At 47.9% G+C, this 21,977-nt stretch overlaps 1 protein-coding gene across 3 annotated transcripts in view; it reads left to right on the top strand.

Moving 5' to 3' along the window:
• COL5A1 (collagen type V alpha 1 chain) overlaps positions 1-21,977 on the top strand; it is a 148,324-nt gene that overhangs the window by 37,516 nt on the left and 88,831 nt on the right. For 2 of the 3 annotated variants that reach the window (XM_064727571.1, XM_064727570.1), the window contains exons 3-4: positions 2,265-2,478; positions 3,047-3,209. In XM_064727571.1, coding sequence (XP_064583641.1) covers positions 2,265-2,478; positions 3,047-3,209 — 377 coding nt within the window. The remainder of the gene's footprint in view (positions 1-2,264; positions 2,479-3,046; positions 3,210-21,977) is intronic. The other variant, XM_064727572.1, reaches the window with a different exon arrangement.

Genomic DNA, 21,977 nt, shown 5'->3' with positions numbered 1-21,977 from the left:
ACAGCTTCAGCAGGACTGGGGGCTCCCCCTTGTGCTGTGGGGGTCCCACAGGGTGAATTTGGGAGGCTTTGGCCTCGGGGTGGGAGGAGGAGGATGCCAGCCAGCCCCAGCGATGGATGCGCAGCATCTCCCAGCGTGAGCTCGTTTGAGGAGCGAATCCACGAGGAGGAATCCATCCCTAAGCCTTTGTTGGAGGGGTGTCTCCATTGTTTTGGAGGGATTTGGGTCAATTTCTCCGTGCCTGGTGTATTTATGGCCGTGTATTTATCAGTATTGGTGTGTGTGGGGATGTGTTTTCATCCCTCGTTCAGCAGCCCGGGTCATTTCTGCCTCTGACAGTGCAGGCATTGTTATTTTGCCAGGACAGCAGAGCAGTAACAGAGTAATGTCAGCTATAATTCATCCATTATGATTATTTGGGTTGAGAAACTCGCATCACCATGGAGACATTTTGATAATCATGAAAAAAAAAATTAAAAGCAGCTTTTTAATGAGTTGGCAGCTTGTCCAAGTTGAAAGGTACTGTATTGTGGGTTCATAATGAAATTTTGGACATGAACTATTTTACATAAAAGGCCCAAATCTGTAGGCTGTAATTGGAGCCAGGAAGGCGTATGGTCCTGGCTCAGTCCTCCAGGAGGGTTTGTGCACAGGGGAGGGAGATAAAGCTCAGGGAGGCACCAAAACCAGAGCTGCTTTGGCCAAATGTCTGGGGCTGAGTCCTGGGGATAAATCAGAATCTAATGGCATTTAGTTCCTGACTGGGAGGTCTCTCTGCTGCTTCCCAAATGTTATTTACACAAGGTGAGAGAGATTAACTTGGTACAAAGTGTTTCTCCATAGGTACCCTGAGTTATCCTCCTGAAGTTCTCCCTTTGCTCTGCAGCAATTCTGGTTTTGATGCAGCTCCTGCCTTATCCCCTTCCCTGCTGTTGGCAGATAAATACATTAAAAACTTCGTTCCTAAATGCTTAAATACTTCGTTCCTGAAAATTAAAGCACCTCCCAGTCAGGAGATGATCTCAGGGTTCTGTGTTTGAGCTCCAACTTGGCTGTGGTGCCAAGAACTCCCCACTGCCACGTTCCTCATCTCCTCCCTGTGTGAAACCCCCCTAGAAAAAAACCCAAACTAGTGAAGGAAATCTATTTGAAGCTTCTGGGCACTGAGCTTGGTGGTTTCTGTGGTTTATTTGGCTGCACATCTGCAGTTTAAACAGGATCCCTGTGTTCCCTGGGTGCCAGCAGTGCCACACGTGTCCCAAACCCCACAGTGGGGCTGCCCCACTCTGCCCTGCCCCGCTGGGGTACAAAGCAATCCTTGGTTGGCTCCAAAGAGAGATTCCCTGCAAGCCCCACACTCTGAAATGCACATCAGGGGGTTTGTGTGCATAATTTCATCAAGAAATCTTCTTTATGAATGCTCCTGGTGGTTTTCAAGCAGCCCTGTTTGGGATGTGCATCCAGGATTTTCAGCTGGGCTCTTTCATTTCAGTCTGAACAGCAGAGAAACCCAAAGAGGGGGAGAAATTTGGGTTTCTGCAAGAGGATGATGCTCAGATTGAATCTTTAAATGTGTTTTCCTGGCCTTGCAGATTGACCCTGTACTGACAGAGTTTAATGGCTTTAATGGCTCCTCCAAACCTTGCAGAAATAAAGACAGAAATCACCTGTGATCAGACACAGCTCTTTCCTGACAGGAGGAAAGGTCAGGAAATGAGGTGCTGTTTAATAAGCAGACAAATTTCCATTTTCCATTGATTGCCAGATTTATTTCATTTTTCAGATTTTTTTGTGTGTCTGCAGCAGCCCTGAAAGCCAAAACCACAAAATCTTCTGTTCTCATCTGGAATGAACAAATCCTGATGCAATTCTCTGCTCCCTTAAATAAAAACCCTTCAAGATTGTGTTGATGTTTGATTTCCTCTGTCCCTTTGATAAATTCAATTCATTTGGAGCACCTCATGAAAGTTTTTGCCTTGTGTCCTAAAGAGCTTTAGGGGAGCTTCTTTTGGAAGGGTTGCATGCAAAAATTGGAAATTTAAGCTAATTACTTTTGTAGAACTTTTGTTTTCCCAGCACAGGGGTTTCACCCCAGAGTATTTGGGGAAAAGCCACATCTTCAGCTGGCCCTATATAAACATTTAGGGCTGCTGATGTGCACACATCTGGAGACAAACCACCCATGGCTCCTCAGACAGCAGCGCTGTTGATGTAGGGATTATTTCCGAGGAAACCTCACTAACCTCTTTGCTTTTCCACTCCAGCTTCCCCCTTCCCAGAGGACTTCTCCATTCTAACCACTGTAAAAGCGAAGAAAGGAGGTCAGTCCTTCTTGATCTCAATTTACAATGAGCAAGGGATCCAGCAAATTGGTGTGGAGTTGGGTAGATCTCCTGTATTCCTGTATGAAGACCATACAGGAAAGCCAGGCCCAGAAGACTATCCTCTCTTTAGAGGCATTAACCTAGCAGATGGCAAGTAAGTGACATTTTGTGCACCAAGGAAAAAATCAGTTCATTGTTTTTATCCGTGCCAGCATGTTGAACGTTGTGTAAAATGGGAATCGTGCCTATAGAAATGTATTTGCACACCCCTGGCAGCTGACAGGTGCCCCACTCTGTCATTTTGGCCTTTGGTGGATTAATTTGACATCTGTAAGAATTGTAAATGAGCAGTCAGTGCTGCTGTCTGCTGCTTGTGGGGGTAGGAACATTGATTTTCCTGCGAAGGGCCTTAAAAAAAAATCAGTTTGTCTTGCAAAATCCACGCTTGTGCAGGGCTTAAAAAGAGGGTGGAGAAGGGAGACAACAGTGTGGTTTTATCCCTGCTTCCTGCTGAAGCCAGGGCTGGCCCTCTCCTGCCTAATTTGGAGGGATGAAAGCTGCCAATCAGCGTTTCTCCTGCCAGCAAACCCTTCAGGCTCTGCGCAGGGAGGATTTCCATGAGAGCATCAATTCCTGAAAGTTCATTTTATTTGTTCAATCATTGCCTTGTCCTGCAAAGCCCAGGGCTGTGCCTGACACGTCTGTGGGCTGTGTCCTCACAGGTGGCACCGGGTGGCTCTGAGTGTGCAGAAGAAAAATGTCACTTTGGTTCTGGACTGTAAAAAGAAAATCACCAAGTTCCTGGACCGGAGCGAGCACCCCATCATCGACGTCAACGGCATCATCGTGTTCGGCACCAGGATATTGGATGAGGAAGTCTTTGAGGTGAGCCATGGCAAGGAGCAGCTCTGGAGCTGTTCCATGGGGATGATGAGACACTTACAACTCTTTTGGTAATTTTTTGGGGGTTTTTTTTTCCATAGTAGAACACTGTTGTTTGTGATTTTAAAGTTTTTATTTCGGCTTGTTGTAGTGCCGATGAAAACTGTGGGCCCAGTTTTCCCAGGTGGCCTTGGTGGAGTGGGCTCCTCTGGTTGTCTGGTTTCAAACCCTTGCTGGGGTCCTGGACCATCTCTACACTGGGAATTTGGAGCTCTTGGCATATTTAAGCTGGGAAGGGCTCACAAGGTTTTCATTCATCCCTGTGCTGGGATTTAGGGTGCAGGGGCAGTGAATGAAGGCTGAGGGAAGCAGCTCCCTCCCAAGGCCCAGCTCACCCTGGGCCTGTAGGAATTTGCTCTTTTCCCACTCATTGGCCATGGATTCTTGGTTCTTTTGCTCCATTCTTTTGTTCCAAGCCCTTGCTGGGGTTCTGGACCATCTCTACACTGGGTTTTCGTAGTTCTTTGCACATTTAACTTTGTGAGCTCTTCCCAGTTTTTCATTCATCCCTGTGCTGGCATTTAGAGCTGAGCTGCAGGGGCAGTGAGTGAAGGCTGAGGGAAGCAGCTCCTTCCCAAGGCCCAGCTCACCCTGGGGCTGTAGGAATTTGCTCTTTTCCCACTCATTGGCCATGGATTCTTGGCTCTTTTGCTCCATGACACGAGGGGACTCTCCTTGACAGCTTGGTTGGCTTGGTTGTCACCTCCCACACTCTGCTTCCAAAGGCAAAGCAAATTCCTGAGGGGTGGGATGTTCCCTGTGATGGAAGCAGAGAGGCAGAGCATTATTTATAGACAAGGTACAGATGGGAGAAGCTTTTTCCCATAGTTCAGCAGCATTTTAATGTCTGCATTTCCCTGGCAAAATCAACTTTTGTGCTCTGCTGCACTTGTGAGGCTTTCCTGGGGATGAGAATCCCGTTCCTGATCTTTCTTGTGAGCTGGGATTGCTTCCTAAAACCAGCACCAAGTGCAGTGGGGTGTAATCAAGCCTTGTTGATCTCCAGCTCTTTATTTTTATGGAATTTATTTAGAGGAAGAGCTGGATCTCCTGGGCCTCCCCAGCCCAGCAAAGGGATGGGAATATCTCCTATCCCTGGCTAATCAGAGCCATAGCAAAGCCAGTTCTTGCCTGCATTTTGCTGTCACTCAGAGGGAAGGTTCCAGTCTGTTAAATATTACCAACATCTGGGAGCTGCTCTGCTGTAAACAGAGCAGGAATGCCTGGGCTGGATAGATCTGCCAAAATCCCAGTTACAGAGCGAGGCCTGCATCTTGAAATTGTATTAAATTAAGAGACATTCCCTGGGAAGTTGAACAATTAGAATGGAAAGTAAAAGCTGGGTTCAATGGGCACTGGAGTGTCTTTCACAAGTGTTGGATGTTCTGCCAAATATTTCAGCTCTGGAGGCTTGGTTTTGTCTTGTTACATAAAACTGGAGAGTTCTTCTCCAGCTCAGGTCCAGCAGAGCCACTGGAAGGACTTTGGTGTCACATCCAGGCTGGATGAAAAACCTGCACTTGCATTTTGTGAAGTAACAGGATTTCCAGAATTGCTTCTGAAAATTGGGGGGTTCCCAGGTGGTTTTTAGGGCTCACCTGATTCCTCTGCCAGGGAGGGAACTGAACCCAGGTGTTCATGGGCACTCCCTGCTCCTCTTTTAACCCTTTCCACGGCCATGGTTCCCTTGCTGAAAAGACTTTAACCCCCAAGGGGCTGTGGGACTGATCCCTCAGGTTTAGCTTTTATATTTTTCACATTCTTTGCTGCTTTAGTCTGTGGGTCTGAGCTTCACATCAGGGGATGGTGAGCTCTGTGCACAGAGCAGGGAGACAAAACAATTCCTGCTCCAGCTGGGGACCAAGGACAAATGATCCAAATCTCAGCCCAGAGCACAAACACCGTGGGCTGGAGAGAGAAAAACAAGCAGGGTGGGACTGCATGGGCTAAAGCTGGAATGGGACAATGAACTGCAAGGTGCAAATGGAGCAGAGCTGATAAAAGAGAGATCCTGGGAGCAGTCGTGCATTTTGGGACCATTTTGGTTCATCTTGGGTGCAGCCCTGGCTGGGCTCTTGTGCTGCCCAAGGTGGATTCATTGAGGAAATCCTTTTAATAAATCCCTGCTTTATTCTTTCACTCCTTCTGTACCCTCTTCTTTAGGTCACATGGTGACCTAAAAAAGCATCAGGAATCACAAGGCATCACAATTAACTGCAATATGCAAATGGAGCAGAACTGATCAAAGTGACAGACCCCATGACTGGTTGTGCATTTTGTGATCATTTTGGTTCATCTTGGGTGTAGCTCTTGTGCTGCCCAAGGTGGATCCATTGAGGAAATCCTTTTAATAAATCCCTGCTTTATTCTTTAGCTCTGCCCAGTCTCTGTTCTAAGTCACCCTTCACAAGGAAGGCATCAGGACCTCCTCAGTTTTGGGGTACAATGGAGCCTCTTGCCTGTTCTGGCTGTGAGCTGCAGCTACAAGATCTTGCTGGTGTTAATGAGAACTGGGTCATTAGAAAATACTTATTTTTCTTTGTCTTGCATGTACTGATATAACACAAGATGGATATAAACCCCCTCTAGTTCTGATATTTATCCATTTTTCCTTTGTTTTGATCACCTCCTCACGCACCACTGAAGCCACCAGCAGCTTTAACTGGGGTGGAAGAAGCTTTTCTGAAGGCAGTGGACTAGAACCTAATTTCCTTCATATCTCAGCAACTCCATTTCCTTTGGCCCCTCCTTTCTCCTTTCTGCAAGGCTAAGCAGAAACTGTGCAGGCTCAGAACAAAGGGTTCAATTTCTGTGTTCCTGGAAAGCTGAGGGTTTCTGGAGCATGCAGGAGATGAGGCTGCTGCTGTCCCACCCAATCTGCAAACCCCAGCTCAGGAGGTTGTCCTAGGGTGATGTGATGATATTGGTATTTGTATTTTTTTGTGTTGTTTTCTCCCAAATTTGCCCTAAACCGGGACAGAGGTTTTCTGCTCTGTGTGTTTGTCGCTTTTGCTGGAAATTAAAAGAACCCAGTGAGGTGGGAGTGGGATTGGAGACAGGGCTGGGTTGGCTCTGTCTCACACAGGAGCTGTAAAGCAGTGGGAACTCATATCCTCCTTGTCAGGACTGAACTCAAACCAGCCCCAAACACTTTTTGTTTTGGGATCTGTAATTATTGAAATGCTGGGGTTGTGAGGGGAGCAGCTCAGAGCCCAGATGGGAACTTCCTCACTCGTGTTCTGCTGCAAAAAAAAAATCCCCAAAAAAACACTTTTAAAAAGCCTGGCAGGAAAGGTTAGAGGAGTTTCAAAATATTTCTCTAGCAAAACATTCTTCCAGTGGAAAAATGACTTCCTCTCATTAAAATTCAATTAGCTGGGAGGCTCTGAGGGTCTCTGTGAGGGACTGGGGAGGGTTGAAAAGGGGCCAAGCCCTGGGCCCAGGTTGGACAAGCTGAGTTTTGTGCTGGGTTTGTTGTAAACAGGAGTTTACAAATGGCACCATGGGCTCTTGCAGGGTTGGGAGGTTTCAAGCTGAGGGGATGAGACTGCAAAGGGATTTTTGAATTTTATTTTGCAGGGGGAGAGGGAAGGACAAAAATCCAGCCCATGGTGGGGATAAACTTTCTCTGCTGCAGTTCCTGTGGTGCAGCAGCACTGGGGGGAGTGAAGCCATGTAAATGTGTCTCAGTTTTAGAGGGAAAAACTCCTTTTAATTTGTCTTCCTTTAAACATAAATTAGAAACCAAGTCCTGGTGGTTGAGTGTAGGAATAGAGAGAGGGAGAAGCTTGGGAAAGGCTCTTTTGCAGAAAAAAAAAAGCATTTTCAGCCTGAAAGGCAGGAATAATTCCCAAACCATCCTGGTGATGGTCATTTTGTGCCCATGTCACACCTGGATCCCAGCAGGGAATGAGGGAATCCCATATCCCACAGCTGGGGGATCTTTGTGAGGGGAAAATGCTGCCGAAATCTGGGGCAGGGAAATATTTCCATTCCTAGGCTGGATTTAACCCCTTTGTGGGGCTGTTTGGAGGCATCTCAGGGAAGAAATCCAATGAGAAATTTGGTTTCTGCAGCAGGGAAAGGCCCAGCCCTGTTTTCCTGCTCTGTGTTCCTCCAGTGATGAGCAAAACGAGCTTTGTTCAGACCTTGCTGTTCCATTTTCCTGCTGCATTTCCCATTTTGTCCCCTGATTTTCCATCCTGAGGCTGTTGTGTGCTGATAAAAGTCTTGTCCAGCCCCTGGCTGCAGAGCTGCAGCTGGCATCATTAAATTGTGGTGTGGACATGGCTAAAAAATTGAGTAGGTTTTGGCAAAACCCAAGGACAGCCTAGGAACGAGTGGCTGCTTTTGCTGCCAATTTTTGTTGGTTCATCTGTGTGAGATTTTGCAGCCTTGTCCCACAAGTTAAGTGGGGTTTTGACCCTCTTGGTTTGCAGCAGTGCCTGGAGTGGCTGAGCTGACTTTTCCCATGTGTGGAAAAGCTCAGGGCATGAATATATTGCTTTTTAAGGTCATTTTTGGCTCTTTCAGAAGACAAGGGGAGTTAATTTTGTGCAGCTGAGTGCCATAACTGTGTCTCAGTGGTGTAGTTGGTGCTGTATAACCTAAAAAAAATTGAATTCCTCTGATCTCAGCACCTGTGGCCAGGAGGGGCTGACAAAAAATTGTGCCAAAGCCTGTCCTGGGATGGGACACAGCACCCTGGAGGGTGCTGAAAGATGCTGCTTTTGATTTCCTCCCCTCCTTTGTGATTTTTTTGTTTTGTTTTGTTTGTTTTTCTGAAGCCCACGAGTGAAATCAAGCCATCAGAAATGGAGGGAAAGCAATTTGGGATGAGCCAGAGAGGCTGGGCAGGGTGCCAGAGGTGCTCTTAGGGCTGCTGAGAGCTCCAAGGCAGCCCAGGACAAAGCAGGACAGACAGACACATCAATGCTCCCAGCCCAGACATTGGGGCCCTTCAGCTGCCCCTGGGGTTCAAATGCCACCTCTCTTTTCATCTTGGGCCTTGTTTACACTTAAAAAACCAATTATCCCCAGGGTTGATAATCCCAGATTTCATTTCACTCTCATCAGGGTGTTCTCCTTCCCTGCCCAGCTCTTGCATCTCTTATTTTCTGAGGTTTGTAGGTTATTCTACTCTGAGCTTGGGAGGTTTGATCAAAAGTTTTTGCTTTAGTGGAAAGGGGTAGAAATAAAAGCACATTTTTGTACATGTGGGTAAATTTTATGGTGATTTTTGCTGGTTTTGGGGATGGGGAAGTTTCAGAGCCTCCTCTTGCAGGCAGACCTGCTGTGAACACATCAAACAGCTCTGGGTACTCCAGGAGGAGATTTACTCTGTCTCTCCTCCCAGGACTGATGTGCTGGGCTGCAGAGAACTTGGTGCTAATTTAAGTTGGACTTTGTCAGCTCCTCAGGTCTAAATCCACCTCTAATTCATATTTAGACCCAGTTTTGCCTCAGCACCTCTGTCTTGGCTGTTCCTGGTGGCAGGAGGGTCCTGTGCAAACATCAACAGCAGTGCCAAGGTGTGGGGGAACACTTCTGATGGAGGGAAAGCAAGAAATTCCCTGATTCAGGAGGAATTCTTCATTGAAAGGGTGGTCAGGCATTGGAAATGGGCTGAGCAGGGAGGTTTGGAGTCCCCAGCCCTGAAAGTGTCCAAAAAACACCCAAATGTGGCACTCAGGGCTTGTGACAAGGTGGGGGTCAGGCACAGGTTGGACTCAATCTTGGGAGCCTTTTCCCATCTAAATAATTCTGATATCTTCAAAGCAGCAGCACCCCCAGAGCTCCCCATGAGCTCAGAGCTGGACCCAGCATCTCCTGCAGGATCTGGGATCAGGAAGGAGCAGGGAAAGCCCAGATTAATGAAGTTTTCATTAAACTTCACAGCCCATTTTTAAAAGTTAATGGTTTTTTCTAACCTGGATTTGGAAAGGGTGGTCAGGCATTGGGAATGGGCTGAGCAGGGAGGTTTGGAGTCCCCAGCCCTGAAAGTGTCCAAAAAACACCCAAATGTGGCACTCAGGGTTTGTGACAAGGTGGGGGTCAGGCACAGGTTGGACTCAATCTTGGAGCCTTTTCCCATCTAAATAATTCTGATATCTTCAAAGCAGCAGCACCCCCAGAGCTCCTCATGAGCTCAGAGCTGGACCCAGCACATCCTGCAGGATCTGGGATTAGGAAGGAACAGGGAAAGCCCAGATTAATGAAGTTTTTGTTAAACTTCAAAAAAACATTTTAAAAAATTATTGGGTTTTAGTAACCTGGATTTGGAAAGGGTGGTCAGGCATTGGGAACGGGCTGAGCAGGGAGGTTTGGAGTCCCCAGCCCTGACAGTGTCCAAAAAACACCCAAATGTGGCACTCAGGGTTTGTGACAAGGCACAGGTTGGACTCAATCTTGGAGCCTTTTCCCACCTAAATAATTCTGATATCTTCAAAGCAGCAGCACCCCCAGAGCTCCCCATGAGCTCAGAGCTGGACCCAGCACATCCTGCAGGATCTGGTCACAGGAAGGAGCAGGGAAAGCCCAGATTAATGAAGTTTTTGTTAAATTTCAAAAAAAAACATTTTTAAAAATTAATGGTTTTTTCTAACCTGGATTTGGAAAGGGTGGTCAGGCATTGGGAATGGGCTGAGCAGGGAGGTTTGGAGTCCCCAGCCCTGAAAGTGTCCAAAAAACACCCAAATGTGGCACTCAGGGTTTGTGACAAGGTGGGGGTCAGGCACAGGTTGGACTCAATCTTGGAGCATTTCCCACCTAAATAATCTGGGATTATGGGATCTTCAAAGCAGCAGCACCCCCAGAGCTCCCCATGAGCTCAGAGCTGGACCCAGCACATCCTGGAAAGCCCAGATTAATGAAGTTTTCGTTAAACTTCAAAACCCATCTTTAAAAATTAGTGGTTTTTGCTAACCTGGATTTGTCTGTCAGGATGCACCACAGATCCACGTTCCCATTTCTCCCTCCCTGCCTTGGCAGGCTGCTGAAAGCAGGTAATTTACAGAGCTGGCTGCCTGCTCTGCTGGCCCTGCCAAATCTGATTTCACCTCCTTTGCTGTGCAGTCTTTCAGGGAGTGCAAAGAGGGGATGTTTTACACCACCACCATATAGCACAGTGTGAGAGGATGGAAAATAAAACCTCCTGAGCCAGCATTTAGGGATCTTTATTGAAGATGTCTGTAGCTTTCCCCAGTCTCCTAATAATTCTCCATTTGCTTGCTGGTTTTCTCGTCATTTCTTCTGCTTTGCCTTATTTTTTTTTTAATTTTTTTTTTTTTTCCAAAGGATCCTCTTTAAAATGGTGCACTTGAGACATATGGATTAAATCACAGCTCTGGGCTCTTCCAGGAGAGCAGTGCTGCCTAGAAAATGTCTGCAATTATTGAGGATTATGCCTCCGGATGGGTTTGCAATGAACAGGGAGGTTTTTGGGGCAGCAGTCCAAGCGATGCAGTCCATCTGATCAAAAATGTGAAATTTGGCCCCGTTTGGCAACACCTCAGCCACAGCATCACCTTACACAGGTGCCCAGGGACGTCATCTGGTTTTATCAGGGAGGGAGGGCAGCACCTGGGCCAGAATAAGAATTGCAAACCAGCTTGTAAAAGTGACTCTGTGCTTTCATTTCCAGCCCAGAGTGGCGCTGGCTCCTCTGACCCCTCGGTGCCAGGTGCCAGTGAGGAAAGTGAGAGCCTGGCTGGAAACATCAGCTGGATTGTTTGCATACACTCTGCTGAAACTCTTGTTTTCCATCTCCATTCGCTGGGTAATTGCAGGTTCAGCCATCTGGCCTGCACTCAAGCTTGGTGACTGGGTCAGCCTTGCCTGTAATGATGGAGCCTCGTTAGTCATGATTACAAAATCCACTTTTTTTTTTTTTTTTCTTTTTTTGTTGGTTTTTTGGGTTGGTTTTTCCGTGGGCTGTTTGTTTTTTTGGTTTGGTCAGTGGTAAATTCCATTTCATGAACTGTCAAAGCAACTGTGCTGGCATGTGTGGATAATTAGGGCCGTTTGCTGGTATCGAATGCCTGCAGGCCTCTGATAGCTTACAAAGCACTTTATTGTTCAAACAGATCATAAAAGTGCTTTTATTGATGTTTCAAACACTCCTGCAGTCTATCATTTATCTTTTCAGGGTGCCAAGTGAAACATCAGCCTTAGGAAGCTGCGTGGTCTGAGAGCTTGTCCAGATTTAAGGCCTGGATTTAGGAGGTGCCACCACCACCACCACCACTGGGGGTGGAAAAGATGAATTTTTAATGTTCCTCCCACCCTAAACCAGGCTGGAATTTTGTGATTTGGGTGGTTTTAGGGCTAGGATGGCATTGTTGAGGGTTTTGTTGGCAAAGGGTGGGAAATGGGGCACTTAGGCCTGAAAATGCAGGATTAATGTGCTCTGGGAATTCCTGGTGGAGGATGTGGGACCTCATCCCTGTCTGAGGAACCACTGACACCCTGCTGCTCCTGGGCACTAGCTGGGATGTGCCAGTGGAAAATCAACATTTTTTTGGATATTATCCCTCAAAGAAGCAGTTTGGAGCCTGATGGTTGGGTACCAGGGGTTCCCACAGGGGCGCTGGTTTGGAGGAGCATTTCCCCAAGGAATGCTGAGGGGAAATTGGGCTCTGCCATGACTTTGGGATGCTGCAGGGCTCTCCATCCCTGCTGGCCTGGAGGGAACAGGCACCTTGTGTCCCCTTCCCCTGGCCTGGGCTCCCTCCTGCAGAAAGGAGCAATAAACCACAGGAAAACCGAGCGATCTCTGGGAGGCAAAACTCATCCTTTGGAGCAATTTCCACCCCTCCAGGGACTCTGTGGGATTTGGGGAGCTGTGGCTGGTTGTTCCTGACATCCCCCTGGCAGATTTTTGTGTTTCAGTGCTGGCAGGCAGCAGCCCCAGGCTCGTTTGGGGTGATGGATGCTCCGAGGTGCGGGGTCATTTCTCTTTTCTGGCTCCATTTTCAGTTTGTTTCCCCCCTCCTTGGATGGGAGGAGGGAGGAGGGGGATGAATTTCTTCCATGGAAAGTCTGAGGAGCAGGAGGCTGATTGCTGAGGCCAGACAGGCTGATGTAATGCTGGAAAGCTGCTCCTCTCTCCAGTGACATCATTGCAAGGTTTGCAGGGCTGCTGTGGATCTGCAGGGACCAGGATGGAGTTTCAGGGGCAGGGAAAGAACCACAAAGGGATTTGGGAAGGAGCAGCAAATGGATGTGTTGGGGAAAGATGATTTTCCTCAGCTTGAGCAGTGGGGAAAAGCCAAATCCTTGTGCTTTGGGGGGAGAAGTTTCCAGCTGAAGGTTTTTGGCAGCATCCCTGAGCAAGATGGAAAAGGGATTTTTGGGAGCAGAGCGTGACAGGGAGCCCTGGCCCAAAGCAGGGCATGTTCCCTTTCCCTGCTCACTTGGGAACCTTGTTCTATGTGGGAGGTCATTCACCAATTAGTGCTACTTCCATAAAAGTTAAATTTTTTTGCAGCTGTTAATAGGAAAAATCCTTTTTTATTTACAAAGGGTGGTGGGTTTGGATTGTTGCAGTGAATTTGTAGAAGTAAAGGCTTATCTGAGCCAAACTTCGTGAGCTGGAGGAAGAGGATGATGAGGCTGATCAGGGTTTGTGTCCTTGTCAGCCTGGTGGTGCTCAAGCTGCTGCTTCTCTGCAATTTCCATCTCTTTTCCCATTTTCCTGCCTTTTTCTGAGAGCAGGACAGAGTGAAAGCCCTCCCCAACCTCAAAACCTCTGGGCTGACTCCGTGTTCACCCCCTTCCCTCCTCACTGAGGCCTGAACAAATGAAACACATGTTCCTCACACATGGTGAGGTCTTTCTAGTCCTATTTTTTTCCTTTTTGGAGGCAGTCTGGGCTGCCTGCCAAAACCCAGAGGAAAATCCAAGCCCACTGCAGCCATCCCCAGCGTGCAGGTGTAGTCAGTCCTCCCTCTGACAGAGCTGGAATGGAAATGTTCCCAATAAACACAACCCCCAGGGATGGGAGCTGGAAGAGGGGATTCCTAATGATCTCTCCAGAAGGTTGGATGGGGATTGGGGTGTCTGGGAGTTTTCTATCCCCCTGCAAGAACATGGAAAATAAATCCCTGACCGTGGGCTCGTTGTTCTGCACGCGCAGCCAGCGCTGGCTGGGGTTCAGGAGGTCAGAACTGCTCAAACAAACAGAGCTCTGAACAAACAGGGGGAAATGTGGGGAAAATCGGTGCTGAAAGTGACTTTTGGGTGCTGTTCCCTGCTCTGGAATGGCTGCAAACGCTGCAAGGTTCTGCTGAGGCTTTGATGCCTCACAGGAGCAAATTTATCTGCAGGTTTGGTTTGTCCTTCTGTCAGCTTGACGCTCAGAATGGTGAAATCTGGGCTGGGGATGCTCAGAATGGTGAAATCTGGGCTGGGGATGCTCAGAATGGTGAGATCCAAGGGTGAAATTTGGGCTGGGGATATTCAGAACTGAAATCTGGGCTGGGGATTCTCAGAAAGGTGAAATCCAAGAGTGAAATCTGGGCTGGGAATATTCAGAACTATATGAAATCCAGGCTAGGGATGCTCAGAAGGGTGAGATCTGAGCTGGGACGCTCAGAAAGGTGAAATCTAAGGGTGAAATCTGGGCTAGGAATGCAGAAGCTGAATCAGGCTGGGGAATAAATCCCAAAAGTGAAATCTGGCTGAGGATATCAGAAATGAAATCCGAGCTCAGAGGGATGATCTGAGCTCTCAAGTGAAATCTAGTCGTGTCTCTTCAGTGGTAGGCTGGATTTCAGCTTTGCTAGTGAATCCGACCAGATGCTCACCTCCCCCATCCCTTCCTTCTGGGCTGAACCTTCGGATGAATTTCCCACCTGATTTTCAGGCCCCAGGGTGCACAAACCCAGCTCCCTTCCTTGGGATGAAAAATTTGGGGTGCTATTCATGGAGCTATGCAGGTTTTATGCTTTAAAAACCACAGAAAGATCAGCTTCCTCCAAAGATCATCCAAGTCCAACCCCAAGGCAAGATTTAATTTTATTTTCTTTTAATGCTGAATTTAAGGTGGTAGATGCTACATGGAATAAATGAAACCCAAACCAATTTTCGTGGCCAAAAAAAGAAAAAAACCCAATTGAAAAAATGCTTTGGGGTGTGAACATTAACAAAGGGCACATTTGAGTTTCCTGGAAAAGGAGGGAGGAAGGTGTGTGGATGAGAGGTGTCACACCTATGTTTGCACACCAGCTCAGCTTTCCATTCCCAGCTCTTTGCCCAGCAGCCAATTTTCCAGCAGGGGTGGGAATTAGCAGCAGGAACCTGCACAAAGCCTCCTCCTCGGGTGGTCCCAGCAGGTCCCTGCTCCATGCTTGGCTGATTGCTGCCAGCCAGATGCAGGAAAATCCTTTTCCAACCAAAATTTGGTGTTGAGTTGCATTTTCTGTGTGTGTCAGCAGATCTCCCCGAGCTGAGGGGTGTAATCCCATTTCTATCCCCAGATCACTTTGGCAGCCAGGTCTATTTTCCCCCTTCTTGCCTTTAATCCATAAAACCTGGATTCTGTGTTCACCTCCTGGGGCAGAAAACGTTCCAAGTGCTGATTAAAAGGCTCTGTGCACACAAAACCCCCTTGGTCCTGAGCCACCTTGGTGTGGAGGAAAGCTCAGGGTGGCTCTTGGGGGTGGAAATCCTGTCTGTGGGGCCGAGGAAACAGCAGCTCCATTTCCACATTAATTTGGCTATGAGGGGGGAAAATGGAGTAAAAGCAAATTTGGGTACCCAGGAGGCTCTTGTGGGGTGGGACAGGATGCCCTGATGTGCTCTGGAATCCAAAAACCCTCTGGTGGGTGCTTTGTGTGGGGGTCTGAGGATGAGGGAAGGATGAGAATGTTGGCTCCAAGTTTCAGAAGGCTGATTTATTATTTTATAATATATATTGTATTAAAACTCTACTAAAGAATAGAAGAAAGGATTTCATCAGAAGGGTAGCTAAGAATAGAAAAAAGAAGGAATGATAACAAAATCTTGTGTCTGAGAGTCTGAGCCAGCTGACTGTGATTGGCCATTAATTAGAAACAACCAACATGAGACCAATCACAGATGCACCTGTTGCATTCCACAGCAGCAGATAATCAATGTTTAGATTTTGTTCTGAGGCCTCTCAGCTTCTCAGGAGGAAAAATCCAAAGGAAAGGATTTTCCATAAAACATGTCTGTGCCACTGGCACTGGGAGTGAGCCTGGGGGAACTGGATCACTTTAAGGTCTCTTCCATCCCAATCCATTCCAGAATCTCAAGATTTCTTTGCTGCTTCTTCCCCTCCTGTCTGAGGAGCAGCTCCTCCATCCTCTCTTGTTCCCCATCTTCCCCAAATCCTCTTTTTCCCTGCTGTGGCCAGAGGTGGGAATGAAACCCCCTGGATCTTTGGGATCAACACCTCCCAGGCAGACTCTGTGACCCTTTTTTTACACTAAAACCTGAGCAAGTGCCTCCACTTCAGCTCAGTGAGTTCTCAAATGAGTAACTCAATCCAGAAGCTTTGCTTTACTCTGTATTTTCCTCCTCACAATCCACTGGCCTATCCATCCAGCAGAATTCCTAATTTTCCAGAGATGAAAGGGAAATAAATCCACGTGAAACCAGAGCCAGGCAGCGGTGCAGAGGGGGAAGACACAAAGGAGCAGCTTTGTGCTGGGCTTGTAATGAGGGGGAATCTGTTTTTAAACCATCCCTGATGGTTCACACATATGTCATGGAACAAGAACTCCTCCAGGAGAGCCATGGGTTATTGGCTGATTATTTGATTTGGGGGGAGAGGGGAAACTTGGAATGGTGTGAGCAGGGCTGGGTGAGGAGGTGACAGCAGGGGGATGGGGGGAATTAATTGGGAATTGGGGTCAGGTCTGCAGGAACAGGGAGCCAAGGGAAGCTGGGCAGCCTGGAATTGAGGATTGAGGGAGTTTTTGTAGCTTCCTCTCCAAGGAAACTCTGTGGGCAGCCTGGATAACAGGATGGCTCAGATGGTGACTGTGGGGATGTCACCTTGGTAAGGTGACACAGAGTGGTGGCACAGCCCAGGCTGTGCCAAGGGAAGGTTGGGCAGCCTGGAATTTGGAATTGAGGGGAGTTTTTGTAGCCTCCTCTCCAAGGAAACTCTGTGGGCAGCTTGGATAACAGGATGGCTCAGATGGGGACTGTGGGGATGTCACCTTGGTAAGGTGACACAGAGTGGTGGCACCTGAGCCAGATGGAAAAGGGACTTTTGGCACCTCAGGCTGTGCCAAGGGGAGGCTGGACAGCCTCAAATTTGGGATTGAGGGGAGTTTTTGCAGACTGTGCCTCCTCTCCAAGGAAATTCTGCAGTTTCCTGTGGACAGCCTGGATAACAGGATGGCTCAGATGGGGACTGTGGGATGTCACCTTGGTAAGGTGACACAGAGTGGTGGCATGGCCCAGGCTGTGCCAAGGGAAGGTTGGGCAGCCTGGAATTTGGGATTGAGGGGAGTTTTTGCAGATTGTGCCTCCTCTGCAGTTTCCTGTGGATGGCCTGGATAACAGGATGGCTCAGATGGGGACTGTGGGGATGTCACCTTAGTAAGGTGACCCAGAGTGGTGGCACAGCCTGGGCTACCTGGTGCTCAGGGAGCAGTGGAGGACAAGGGGAAACGGGGCCTTGGGTTTCTTCCAGGGATCCCTAATGAGTGGGATGAGGAAAATGGAGCAAAATCTCTTTTTGAGGCTGGCAGGGTACTGAGTGTGGGTGTCCTTTGGGGTACCCCTCACACAAAACCAGGGGATGCTTTCAGAACCGCTCCTGGCCCCATCCTCTCCCCATCCCAGCTTTATTCAGTGCCAGTTCCAGGGCTGGCACGGCAGGGCACACAATGCCAGCCATTCATTTGGCCCCATTCAGTTTGCACAGGCCTGGGCTGGGCTTTTGTGGGATTTTTCTTTTTCTTTGTATTTTTTTTTTTTTTTTTTGAATTTTCCACGCTGGACACTGAAGGTCAGGCTGACCCTCTCCTCCTTTATGTAAATGCCTCCCACAATGTGCAGGCCATCATTTAATGCAGCTTTCCAGAGGGTCTAAATGAGGTTTTTGGGATGCTGTCCATGGGATTGAGCCTTGCTTGGCACATGGGACACTCAGGGACAGCACCACTGTGTCACCCTGTCCCACTGCTTTGTCCCTGCATGGAAATTTCATTTCCTGACTGTCAAGATGAGGCTAAAATTGCAAAATCCCATTTTTAGGAGCTCCATGAGTTATTCTCCATAAGCATATCCAGGCAAGCAAACGTTTTGAGCAAGGATAAAGAGATTTTTTTTGGTGAATAGTCTCATTTGCTGCTTCAGAAGCATAATCTGACTTGATGCTTCAATTAGGGAACAAAACCACTCCGTGTGAATGTACCTGAGCCAAATCAGCTCCTGTTGGAAAATAATGGGAAGGAACTGCTGGAAAAACTGCTGCTGAGGGAGTTTTTCACACTGGTGGTTTGTTAAAGCTCTGGAATAGAGAATAACTACAAAAAAAGGGTAAAAACCCTCCATGTTTGAATTCTGGGGAGGTATCTGAGGGATGGATTTGGGGGTTTTGAGGGATCTCTTGCTATGAAGTCCCTCTCAGGGGATGGGTTTAATATTATAAACAGATGGAAGGTGCCTTGATTTAAAAAACCCTGAAAACTCAGTTTTGAGCAGCTTTTTGAAGTTAAATTCCCACTAGGAATTTATCCTCTGGAGGAGAAGGCAAAACCAGCTGTGCAGGGACCACACCATAAAGGATGGATGGAAAAGCAGTGAGAGCTCAGCACGTGGTGATTGTGGGGCCTCTATTCTTAGGTTGTAATTTGTGTGCAGAAGGACAGAAATGCTGATTTGGGAGCCACCAAATGAGGAGTTTGAAGGCAGAAATCACAGAGGGCCACAGGCTGCTGTGTGGTCACAGAGGGGGGAAAAAATAACTCCAGGGAGAGTTTGGAGGGGCAGGAATGATCCCAAATGTGTTGAAAAAATAAATCCAGGGAGAGTTTGGAGGGGCAGGAATGATCCCAAATGTGTTGAAAAAATAAATCCAGGGAGTGTTTGGAGGGGCAGGAATGATCCCAAATGTGTTGAAAAAATAAATCCAGGGAGAGTTTGGAGGGGCAGGAATGATCCCAAATGTGTTGAAAAAATAACTCCAGGGAGTGTTTGGAGGGGCAGGAATGATCCCAAATGTGTTGAAAAAATAAATCCAGGGAGTGTTTGGAGGGGCAGGAATGATCCCAAGTGCCTTGAGCAGATGGAGCAGCCACTGGAAAGGCTCATTGAGGTGGCAGTGCCAGCCTGGATCTGCTGACAGGTATCCAAAAAATCCCTTGGATCTGCTAAAATCCCTCTGGAATCTGTTAGCTGAGAGCTGGACATGCTCCTTTCCCTCCTCCATCTGTTTGGGGCTGGAAAATTGAGGAGAATTGGATTTTTTTTTCTTTCCATGGATAGGCACAAAGGCAAGGAAAAGTGCTCATTTTGTGGTGCCTCAGCCCATGTTTTTCCAGCAGCTGTGGGAATTTGGGAAGCTCAGAGATGCTCTGGGATTAGCCAGGCCTGGATCCCTTCTAATTTGTGCTTTGTGGTTGCGTCAGCTGCTGGTAGGGACATGAAAGGGGTGCTGGGGACATTAAAGAGATGTTGGTGTGTGTCTGGTGTGATCAGAGGAGGGCTCACCACAGCCAATGCTCTGGGATGGTTCCTTTTCCTGAGCTGTCTGTTTCCATGACATTTATAGCAGTTTAATTATCCCGAGCCTCTTTGCCCTGTCAGAAGTGATTGAAATCAGCCATCAGACAGAAGAATTATCGGGACAGACAGACACACACCTGGGGCTGCACACAGGGATCACCCAGGGCTGGATTTTGGGGGGAAAGCAGCCAAAAAAATGCAGGGTTATCCTGATGAATTCATGAGAAGAGAGAGCTTCCTCATGGCCGAATTTAAAGCTTCAGATGAAATCACTCCCCCAGGTTTCTGGTGCCCATGAGGTGAATATTTAGGGATGAGCAGCTGCAAACTGGATTTACAAAGGGTTGCTTGGTGAAGGTGTTTCCCTCTAGGAAATGCCCACAACAGCTCTACTCCAAGTCTTCCCTCTGAGTAGGATTCTTGTAGGGAAAGATCCAATCCAATCTGAGCTCCTTGTAGGGGTTGAAAATGAACTGGGTGGGACTGGAGGCCCCATAAAACCCCACAAAGGAGAGGTTTGAACCTACCCCAGCTCTGAGCTCAGCATCCCCTTCCCTGTGGTTGTACCCAGCACACCCCAAACCTGCTTTTCTCTCCTTCCAGCTCTTCCCAGAACCCAATCCCCTCCTTTTCAATCCAAACTGGGCAGGAGGAACAGCTAGTGAGACACTTTGCTGTGATCATGGCAGTTTGGGAGCAGCCGGAGGAAACTGAGGCACTTTGGGAGAGTTTTTACCTTTTTTTTTCCCCTTCTCCCCCTGGAATGGAAGGTTCAACTTGCCCAGCAGCTCTGAACTGAGCCAGCAGAGAAATTCTTTCTTCCAGTCAAGCCTGGTTTGTGCATGGGTTAATCAGATCCAAATTAGATCCAGTGTGAGGTTTATAACCCAGCGAGAACCCAGTCCCAGCTCCTGTCCTGCAGAGTGACAGAAATCCCCCAGAATTACCCAAAACATCCCAAATCTGGGTGTTTTTCCTCTCTCAGTGCAGGAGCTGATTGAAGTCAGCGCTGCTTGACACCTGAAGGTGTCACAAGGACAAATATCCAGAATTAGAGAGCCCAAACCAGGCAGTGATGGCATCCCTGAGATCCCTGAGGGTTTTCAGCACCCAACAGGGGCAGCTCCATGTGGGGACGTTTGCAAAGCCCCTCTGAGGGTCACCCACCACACAGCTGCTGCTGCAGAGGGAAAATATTCCCTTCAATGGGATGAAACCTGAACTGCAGCTCAATAAAAACCTGTGGTTCAGGTTGCTGGTTCCTCACATGTGTTTCTGATCTGCTGGGGGGGCTCAGGCCATCTGCTCAGAGCACACAATTAAAAAAAGAAAAAGTTTAAAACTGCTCATTTTGCGAATGTAAAGGCTGAATTTGCTCTCGAGTTTCATTTTCCTATTGTGATGTTCTCTCTTTATTGGGGTGGAGAGAAGTGGGACTGGCAGGGGCTTCTTTCCTTTCTTTCTATTCTTTGCCCTTTAAAAACCCGAACTGTGCCATTATTTTTTTCCCCTTTTTGCAAAAGAGCTGCAGAAACCTCTCCTATTTTTGCCTCTCCCATTATTTTTGCCTCTCCTATTATTTTTGCCTCTCAAATGATTTTTTGCCTGTGCTAGCACACAGTGCTTGGCCAGGGTGGATGGAAGGAGGGAATATAAAGCAGCCTTTTGTCCCAGCAGCCCCTCTCCCAGCCCAGCCACCCTTCCAGACTGGGCCTGCAGCCCCATCCTGCTTTCTGAGGCCAGAACTGATTGTTTTGCACCCAAAAACCCCAGGAGATAAATTGTGGTTTGTTCAACAGACATAAATGTACAAAAATAGCCTAGCAGAGTGGCTGAGCAGGTTGTTGATTTAAGGGTATCTCTCTCTCTAGGTGTTTTTTAGCAGCTTTGTTGTTTTTTTTAAGGCACCTTGGCTGCCTTTTCCCTTTCCTGCAGTCCCCACTTTCTTGGCTGCTTTTCTCTGGCTGCACCTCCCCATCCCACTGAGGTGAAATGCAGAGAAATCCAGTTTTAAGAAGGACCTGGAAAAAAGGAAAAGTGGGAAGCAGGGGGGAAAAGGAAAGTGACAAGCAGGGAAACTAAAGTGGAAATGAAAGCCCAACCCTTGCCAATATTTGGTCCCACAGGGCTGCAGTGGTGATGCCACCAGGCTCCCAGGGCTGATGTCAGCCAGGAGGAAAACCAGAAGCCACAGAATCATTTTTCCTCAGGGTGGGTCCTGCTCTCTGGTGGAATTCCCTGCAGCAAACACTTAAAAAACACTAAAAAACTGTCTGGTTTTCGGCTGTTTGGAGGGCCTGGGAAGGCCCGAGGTGGCTTTGGGGCAGCCCGCGTATCAAAGGACGAGAAGAGGCTTTAGTTTTTCTTTCGGTCTCTGTGTTTATTAATTGTTTATCTAAAAGATTTTCTTTCGGCCTGACAGAGCTCTGCTCAGCAGCCAGCCATGAGCACACTGTCTCGCCCTCTGGGCAGTCACCTATCTGTATACTCAAAGTTACGTGTACAATATTTATCATTTTTCTCTAATACCTTTTACTCTTATTGCCCGGTGCACTTTTAGTAATGACCAATCCCAAAGTGCCACCATCACTACAGAAGATGGAGGAGAAGAAGAAGAAGAAGAAGGATAAGACACGCTTTAATTCTTCTATCTTACTTCTCTAAATCTTCTTGTACAGAAATCTTAAACTCTGTGTTTCACCCTCTAATTAACCAATCCCTTCACCATTCACCCCGGTGAAATCCTCCTATCCTCATACAGGTGTCGTCTCCTGTGTAGGATCAAAGTCCAGCCACCAGACACTTCTGGAACATTCCAGGACTCCCGAGCCCCCCAAGGGTGGTCTCAGTGACTCGGCACCTCAGTCCTGAGGTGCTGAGATCCCACAAAAAACCACTAAAAAGCCACTTTTGTGCTCTGAAGGGGAGCGCACAGCCCACGTCTGGTGGTTTGGAGCCCCAGACAGGAGTCAGGGGACAGCTGGACACATCCCCTGCCTGGCCCAG

Source organism: Zonotrichia leucophrys, chromosome 17 (genome assembly GCF_028769735.1).
Source record: "Zonotrichia leucophrys gambelii isolate GWCS_2022_RI chromosome 17, RI_Zleu_2.0, whole genome shotgun sequence".
In the NCBI taxonomy this organism is placed as follows: domain Eukaryota; kingdom Metazoa; phylum Chordata; class Aves; order Passeriformes; family Passerellidae; genus Zonotrichia; species Zonotrichia leucophrys.
Note: the sequence above shows the minus strand (reverse complement) of the source record. Positions and strands in the feature narration are given on the sequence as shown.